The sequence below is a fragment of the Notothenia coriiceps genome, unplaced genomic scaffold (genome assembly GCF_000735185.1).
Source record: "Notothenia coriiceps isolate Sejong01 unplaced genomic scaffold, NC01 NC01_scaffold00031603, whole genome shotgun sequence".
Classification (NCBI taxonomy): domain Eukaryota; kingdom Metazoa; phylum Chordata; class Actinopteri; order Perciformes; family Nototheniidae; genus Notothenia; species Notothenia coriiceps.
The window spans coordinates 235034-244462 of NW_011364304.1; the positions used below are offsets into that span (position 1 = coordinate 235034).

Here is a 9429-nt window from a genome sequence, read left to right on the forward strand (position 1 = left end):
ATAAAAATAGTTCAGGTAAATATGATTCTGTCCTTTTGAGACCGACATGTGCAAACTTGATTCTGCAATCACACATACAAATAACTGATTAAAAGTCAACAAGCTGCAGTTTTAATCAACGTATTTACCGTGTAAGATCCACACTAGATTCAACTGTGACATAAATAAATGTGTTCTATTGTTCCATTGCTCCAAAAAAATGGGACAAAGTCAAGACTACAGAAAAAGAGGAAGGCTTTTATTTGGTTATAATTTACAGAGGATGGGGAAGGGAAAGAAAGGTTAAGCATAATTTGACTCTTCATGTTTCCGTATTCTACTGTGATTTCTGATTCGGTTGTTGTGTCTGAATACTAACTTCCTCGTCTAGACGCTCTTTAGCCCGCACCACCTGCACAAAAAAGTCAAAGAGAAGACAATTAGACAGGAAGAAAGGCGATCATTGCATTTAAAGGTCTCCTATTATGCTATTTTTAGGCATATATTATGGGTCTCAGATATATACAAATATATTAAAAACATGTCTATGATGTGTTTTTCTCAAAATACCAAACAGACCATGCATTTTAGACATCCCTCATATCCCTCTATTTCAGGCCTGTTAGAGAACTGCAGGTTTCGGGGTCCTTAGCTTGAAAAAAAAAAAAGTGGAGGGGGAGCTTGTGCCTGCTCAGAATTCTACGAGATACTCAGCTAAATGCAGCTGTTATTAAACGCCATATCATGTTCCAAACCACATCAAGGATTACTTCTGAAACAGTATAGAGCTCAAAATCTTTTCTCTTGCAGGTTTATCACAAGGTGAGTTCCATTTTTTATTTCCTGCTTTTTTTACACATGCTCTCTCCAGTACAGGTTAGCTCTGAGTGTTAGCGATGATTGCTCATGTAAAAAAAGACCATATTACGTCCAAAACACATCAGGTATTGTTTCTGATAGCAACGTTTCTGATAGGGCCGTGGGTGCAAAGCCAGCCCACATTTCCGATATTACGTCATATCGGACGCAAATCTGGATCAGCTCCATTGAACCCCCGTTTTTAGAGCTTTTGGGTACGGAGGAAAAGAGAGAGGGTTTTGTTTCCTGACACTTTGTCAGTTCCTGACATACCAAAGACAGATATTTATGTATTAAAGACAAAAAAGTCCATGTTGCATGATAGGTCCCCTTTAAAGAACTTCAAAACAGTTTTCATCTATCTTCGTATAATCTTTTACTGCCACACTAAGATGACTAAAGCCATGTTATTAAGAAATATGAACACAAGAGCTTTAGAGGGTGTCAGTAAATCCTAAAAGTAGCGTACGAAACTGTCACAGAGAATGCCAATATTCAACTTCTTATCATGGTTAGGCCACCTGGACTGCAGGTTTAAAGGGAAACATGTTAGTTTGCTAAACTAAAGTGTGCAATTTGTTTTTTATGTCATTGTGCTTGTTTTATATTTTGGCGTCCACACACATTTGAGAACATTTGTGTAGCATGCTGAGATGGAGAATACTTACTTTTGATTGTAGATAAAATGAACCGCCCACTGTCTTGTCGTTGGCTTTAAAAAGGTGATCATAATTCTGGAAGAAATACATATTTTTGTTAAAAAAAGAGTGCAAAAACATTAATCGACACATTTGTTCAGATCATTGTTACAGCAGAAGGTATATAAACATGATGATAATAGCCATATAACTAACTCAATAAACCATGTTTAACAGAGTTTCTTATGAAAAAGTGGCAATCTTTAAGATTTCAGTCCTGGTTGGTTTGGTGACCCCCTATTTAAAATGGTGGCAAATGGAAATATGGCCTTGATACTATAGGCCTAGAAGGCTCTGGCCAACAAAACCATTCATTGTTGTTTAAATAAAGAAGTCTGGCAATATACTCTTTCAATCACCCCTTGTGAAGATGCTGCAGACAGCATGAGTCTGCCAAAGTTAAAGTATTTGGTTACCTGTCTGAGGAGGTGTGCTCTTCATCTAACAGCACACTATTGCTGCTTTCTCTCCTTCCATTACTCCCTGCAGTATTTCAAACTGATCCGCTGTCAAAAATGCCGAAAACAACCGCGACGCATTTTTGAGTCAGTGTCAAGCCAGCGGACAAACACATTGCATTGCCTTGGGATACTTCAATACAGAAGTAAACTCATGTTCAGCCAGTTACAATGCTTCTAATGTAAAGTGGACGCTCCACAACTTATTACAGGCGGAAGCGTCGCCACAGACCGCCAGTTCATGATACTGCAGATAGATAAGTATAGCTTTACTTTAATCAATGGGCCATAGGCTTACGGCCCGTCCACACACAGGCATGAAAAAAATCTTGATGCTGGGCGTGTCTGAAGCTTGGCGATTTCACGCGCCCAAGGCGACCAACAACCAATCAGGAATCTCTCAGGAATCTCCCGCCCGCCCCCGGCATACAAAGCAATTCAATGTATGAAGTAAACTGGATATAAACTCCCCAAACAGGTGAAAACCTACCAGTTTCACCAACTGTCTCTGCCACCTCCCTCCATGCCTGGTTCCTCCGGTTTAGGTCCCGGTAGGTGAACAGAGAGCAGTCGTAAAGGACCGGGACATTTCCTACAGCGATGATTAATTTATCCTCCATTTTATGACATATGGAAAAGACCTGCGGTGTCTGCATACACACGGTTTGATTGGCTAGCGCTTGTACTGGCGGGATTTGCATAAACGGGATTTGATTGGATGATGCCAGCTTCGAAAGCATCGGGAGCATGAAAAGTTGAACATTGCTCAACTTTTGAAGCCATGCTCCGCTCCCCACAATGCAGTTTGGCGAAGATTAAAAATCTTCTACGTCACCCCATTCAAGTGAATGGGCGAAGCTTTGAAAGATTTTTTTCATGCCTGTGTGTGGACGGGCCGTTATTCACCATCATGTCACACTATTTCGCAATAGACAGTAACTTAAACAAAAGATTGCCACTTTAAAAGCTCACCTATCATGCAATCTTTAGTCAACAGCATAGGACTCAGATATATATAAAAAAAATAAAAAACATGTCTATGAAGTGTTTTGCTCAAAATACAGAACAGATCACCCATTCTAGCCATGCCCCATATCCCTCTATTTCACTTCCTGTTACCAAAGTGCTGATTCGGGGTATAAAGCTTTACAAAAAAAAAAAAAGAGTATTGTATATATATATATATTGTATATTGTATATATATATGTATTGTGTATCTAAACCCACTTTGCATTTCTTTAGCAAATAATCTGTGTTTCGCCATCAGTTTGTAAGGAGTAACAAACGGTAACAATATTTAACAACCAGGCCACCTTTTAAGTCCAAAGGGGGGAAAAAAGGTAGGTTTTTGAGTTGGCAAAAACTTTTCAATCATATTATTAAGAAGCTGATTAATTACTGTTTAAAACGGTTTCCCCTACAGCTAGGTTTTTATGAGTTTAGGCTGATGAAGAAACATGGAATTAACGTAAACATGAAACAGATTTTGATATGAATGGTAAAATCTATAATGACATGGTAAATACTACATATTAAAAAAGCTTAATGGCTCTACAGCTCAGTATCAAAAATGTGTTTGTGAGAAAAGTAGTGTGTGAGTTGTGTTGTACCGTCTGAATCTCCTCGGGGGTGAGTGTAGAGATATTCAGGATTTGCTGCGCCTCTTGCAGGCTCATCCCGGTGATGCTGGAGGCTGCTGCAGCAGAGTGCTGACCTGCACTGCCCCTCGCCTGCGCTGCTGCCTGACTGGCTGTGAGACAACACAACACAACACTTGCATCAATTATATGTTCTTATCATATTTCTACACTTGTGTTATCCAAATTCTGAGCAGCTTGTAGTATCCTTAAGAGTTAAAGTTTGATCTGATGCAGTACATAACACTGGAGCACATTTCAGCACTTGATCATTCAGTTTGATGGAATGTGTGTTTTTGCAAACATTTAACAAATCATAAAGATCATTGATAGAGAAAATGAAAGGCATGCTTTGTATCAGCCACATCCCAGAGCATTTGCTTAAAAAACATCATACACATACATCATATTAATGACACTGTTGATAATATTATAAGTATCTAATTTTTATGGCAATTAGTCAATATCTATAAGATAAGATGTACTTTATTGATCCCAAATGTGGACATGTTTGCCTTGCAGCAGCATAAAAAACAAAACAAGGCATTGCATACAAGTAGAAATAAACCATTCTAGAATTTAAACATCTCAAAATAGAATTTAAAACAGCATTACAAAGTTGAAAATATACAGTAGACCGTAAAGATAAAACATCTTTAAACTCTGACAATAAAACACTATTGAAGGGCACATTTTCAGTTAACACAATATAAAGCAGGATGTTATTTACATTAAGTGAGTAGGGAATGGAATATTAAATTAGATATAAATGTAAAATATACAGTGTAAACTCATATGTAAATATGTCAGAGCAACTGCATCAAATACTTAATCTACTCATCAGTTGTATAGTCTTTAAATTATTTTCTTACTCCAATGTTTCCTTATTTATGTCAATCAGAGAAAATACATGACATTTCCTCTTTATACACACTTATCAAAACTGTGACTGTGCTGATGAATCATCCATTTGTCTCTGCAGTCATTTTCCATACAAGGTTAAAAACTATTAAGTACACTAGTATAAAATACATTTTGCCCATACCTGCAATTTCTTGCTGTAATGCACGAGCAAACGCACGTCCCACCACCTGTACTCCCATCACGATGATCTGTGCAAGATATCTAGCCTGCACAGGAAATGAATGGAAAGAAAAATCACAAACATCAATTTGCAGCCTTCCAATTTAAAGTTATGGGAACGAAAGGAGAGGGTGAACGTCAGTCAGTAACGCAGTAATGTTTTTGTAAGTCACATTACAGAGTTATGCTGATGTAATGTTGAGGTAAGAAGTGTCTGGAGGTGCGAATGTAGGAAACACCTTCATTACAGCTGTGACAGCGCCTCAGTTCTACTGTGCATGCATTCATAAAACATCTTCATACATTAGTTTCTCTCTAAATGAAATGATTATTGTCCCATGGAAGAGGAGGCAGAGCATCATTACCCAAGGCATTTGTATTGGAGAAGCTACGACAGACACAGCAGCTACACACCGCCGCATGATACCTAGCATTAGCTGACTGACTAATGTTAGCTATGGGAATGTAAACACGACCATTATTAACTGTATTCTTACCATTTTTGCAGTATTATACAGGTCCCCCTGACTGTGTGCGGCTTCTATCTTCACACATGTACGGCAATGAAGGTTATTGCAGGGTCAAAGTTCAATAAAACACCGAGTGCACAAGATAAACCCGGTGAAAAGCGACTTTTAAAATACTGACATATAGCGGCAGGGAGGTCAAACTGCAGCTACTTTTACTAACTAAGCAGCCCAGTTTGTTGACAAACGTCAACTTAGACAAAAGAAAAAAAAACATTTTATTTTATTTCAAGGTGTTGGCATATGGACATATTGTAAGTGATGTATGTGGGAATTTATATTATAAAGACCTATAAATGTAAATCATCCTCCTTATATTCCAGCACTTTTTGAATTCTGCCCTATTTTTTTCCTATTGTGTACAAATGCCATTGTGTTGTTGTTTTTATTTATACGTTGTATTTGTATATAGATAATAGTTCATGTTTACCTAATTTAGCTTAATAACGGATCAACATACAAACTGTAAATGAATACATTAAAACTTATTTCCTTGTTTGTCCACGGACAAGTTCATTTGATTAAAACACTATTTCATTAAATAATACAAAGTCGTGCACAATATAGTTGTAGCAGTTTTTATTCAAATATTTATTTTCTGCTTTTATTTATATTAGTGTGCCCTTACCAAAGTCTCCAAAATGATCATCATACCTACAGGCTTAAAACTCACTTAAGCCATTCTAATTCTAATTCTAATCCCTATGCTTGTTGTGGTGGCTTAATCACATAAGGACACACATTAGTGAGTTACATCTCTTTATTTTGAGACAATATTGAAAAAAATCCAGAAACAATCCCTCAAGTACTACAGACAGAACATCCACAATGCTTTACCCACTGTATAAAAAGGAAGTAATTTTTTTAACACAATGGAAGGCAAGTTAATCCAATACAAATATTACAAGTATGGCATTCGAGAATCACAAGCACATACAGCGTATATCACACAAACGGCAATACCACCTGTACAACATGATGTCCACGACCATGCATGGCAGAAACAATTGTTTTCTTCCAGTCCATCAGAGGTTGTTATAAAATGGTGTGTTCAAGTCTGGGTTTTTGACAATATTGCTGTAGCCCTGATTGGAAAATACATGATATTGGTTATGGCTGCATTGTAAGTTATTAATACTGTATATTTTATGTCTAATCACCACCATGACTCCTTAATAGTTACAATTAGATATGATAATTAGCTAATTTAAATCAGGAATGTCCCTGAACAGTCTGAAAATAAACAAAGATCATGATTTAAAGCAAAAAAAAAGAGAAAGAAAAGAATCATCTCTGAATATACAAAGGCCCTTTAAAATACTCCCAAGAGGAGGTTTGGTTTACATGCATAACAACTCCCAATGTATTTGACCTTCAACCCTTACATATAAGACTTTCATAAGACTACCAGATGGCAAAACATTCAAATCTAACTTGTACAAAAACATAAACACCTCATTGTTAAAATGGCCTTTTATTCTAATATTGTCAAACAGAAAGGAAAGTGATTTTAATATTATTGTCATAAGAAATTCCAGTTCATGGCCAAACATGAACACTGGTGACCCTGTTGTATCCTCGATGTGTTTTTGCTGCTGAAGGCTCGATCGTGTTACAGTGATCATGTGTGTTCACCTGATCGAACAGGAAGACAAGTAATGATTCACTTATTCATAGATATCATAAACAGCAATACATCTTTCAAGGACACATCGTGACTGATCATTCTCATATGACTGGCCAGTATAAAAGCAAGCAGTGGTTCACGGCGGAGGTAAATGTGCAGTTAGCAACTCCGTATGCAACGGTACAGAACCTGGTATCTGGATCAGAAAATAACTGACTGGCACACAAGGAGGCAATTATCTTTTATCTCGCGAATGACTGAGTGTATTTTCATGCTTAAACCATGGCAACCAATACTTACTACAACAAAAAGGTATGTTAGGTCCGGTACAACCACTGTGAGATAACAGCTAATGTAACATAAAGCAGAAGTATTATTGCTATGATTTTCATCCATTTAACTATCTTTGTGCTGACTTGGAACTAAAATAGGTTTGAAGTGTCCTGATTTGATTTAATGGACTATTTTCTCATAGTTAATATTGTATTATGCTCTTAGGTGGAATTTCCGCGGAAAGTAGTGTGACATAAACATTATCAAAAAACAATTACTTCCAGAACAAACAATTTATCCCAGAATTACTTATTTAAGAATTACAGCTGAAATTGATATTCATATCAAATGTCATGCATTTGGATTTGATGAACACCGAACTAGACAATGTGACATTTGATTTCCCAAACTTTAAGAGATACTGTTATACATACTACCATGAGACGGTGTTTTAATTACTGTGATTCCCCCCTCCCTATATAGTTTATACTTTCACATTGTACAGTACTCTTTGTGCGTGCAGTATGCTGAGGTGTCAGCTGTTTAAGCTCAGAGGAAGTGGGTGGCATCATCACAAACACACAAATGGCAACGTAAGTCGAAAGTCGATCTTTTCCCTCCTCTCCGCTGTTGGCCTCTCATTGAACCGAAGCAAGATGGCGTCTCTTCTAGTCATCCTAAACAACACAACAAACACAGTTAGAAAAGAGGGATTAAAAACATTACATTTGCATAACCTTAATACCTCATTGGGTCCTTAGTGTCTGATGTTAAGCTCTTTAATAACTCAGGTACGAGAGCTGGGTTTTCGCTGTCAACCTCTAACCGTCTTCAGTGGAACCACATTTTGATGATATGGTGACATTTTAGTTTCAATGTGATTTAACCAACAGTTGTCTCCATACATGTATATCATCATATGTACTGATATTGTGTTTTATATAACTAAAACACAGGGACAAAGTGAAATTAACTCATTCCAAAACGTTGGCGCTCTATCCCAGAAAAAGCCTCACACGTTTATTTTTTCTTAAACAATGTTCTCAAAAAACCCAACCCATAAACTAAAAGTATAAAAACGTTGATAATGATCGTGATAGTTTGATATTAATATATGATGTCCTATTAAAAATGTCCATATTTATCAATCATAGCGTTTTTTTAGTTGCTAAAGACAGCCAACTTCAAGAAGTCTTTGCAAATGTGAAGTTATGATCTGGTGCTAAAAAAAAAAGGTAGACAACACTAACATAAATTCCCTCCTAAATGCAACCTTAAACATTTTCATTAAACACTCACTGTATCCCCAAATATGACGACGAGTTGAATCAACAAATACTTGAGCAAAACTGAGTTCCATTGAAATCCAATTAGTAGCTTTTCTGCAGAGGGGCTTATTTTGGTATAATGGCAGCAGAGGTGTTTAAGTGCAGTTTAATTAGTGTCTGTCATTAGAGAGGAGCCTTCTTTCCATCTCATCCACTCACCCACTCGTCGTCTTCGACCCCCTGGAAGGACTCCTGTGGCAGCGGGTCGTCTCTGTTCCCTAACTTAGCCACCATGGCACTGAGCAGCTGGGCCACACAAACACAATGTTAAAGCACGTCAGAAAAAAACTAACATGTATTCATACAATTCATATAATCATGTATGCTAAGCAGGCTGATAATCTTCACCCTCCTTGTTTCTGTAAAACTAAAACCAACCAGTACTCCTTCAGACATCGTGGTGTACAGATATGGAAAGTCAAAGTAAACGTTTTAAAAGCTTTCACTTTTCCTGTATTGTTTTTGCATTTATTTTTATTTTTTATTTAGATTTTTGTCTTTTTCTTAAAACCCTCCGGTATCACTGTGGACGTTTTTGTCCATATGGGTCACTTTTCACTTTTCATTTTGCAATAACTTTGGTTGTGTTGGTGCAAATGGCCTGATTTTTTGTAACAAGGCTATTTTCTCGATCTATTTTGGAATTCCAATTTACATTTTTCAAATCGGTCTTTAATTCACTGTGTAACAAATCGACTACGCAAATGAGTCATTCGAGACAAAAATGTCCACTGCAAAACACTTGGATAAAAACATTATATTAAAAGGTTTTTTTCACAACTTTTTTGGGTTCAAATCTTTTAAAGCAACTTAGCCGCACCGTTATATAAGCCGCAGCGTCGAAAAATAGGGAAAAAGTCGCGGCTTATGGTCCGAAAATTACGGTAGTAGCTTTTCTGCAGAGGGGCTTATTTTGGTATAATGGCAGCAGAGGTGTTTAAGTGCAGTTTAATTAGTGTCT

General features: G+C 37.0%; 1 protein-coding gene across 2 annotated transcripts in view; it reads right to left on the bottom strand.

Moving 5' to 3' along the window:
* Nucleotides 1–210: 210 nt before the first annotated feature.
* Nucleotides 211–9429, bottom strand: part of LOC104960157 (mitochondrial import inner membrane translocase subunit TIM16-like) — a 108232-nt gene continuing 99013 nt past the window's right edge. Inside the window, exons 22-26 of one of the 2 annotated variants that reach the window (XM_010788127.1) lie at nt 8628–8714; nt 4676–4760; nt 3604–3743; nt 1506–1571; nt 211–391 (exon numbers count right to left, since the gene is read on the bottom strand). In XM_010788127.1, coding sequence (XP_010786429.1) covers nt 317–391; nt 1506–1571; nt 3604–3743; nt 4676–4760; nt 8628–8714 — 453 coding nt within the window. In that variant the 3' untranslated portion in view covers nt 211–316. Of the gene's footprint in view, nt 392–1505; nt 1572–3603; nt 3744–4675; nt 4761–5210; nt 5325–8627; nt 8715–9429 lie in introns of those variants that run through there. The other variant, XM_010788126.1, reaches the window with a different exon arrangement.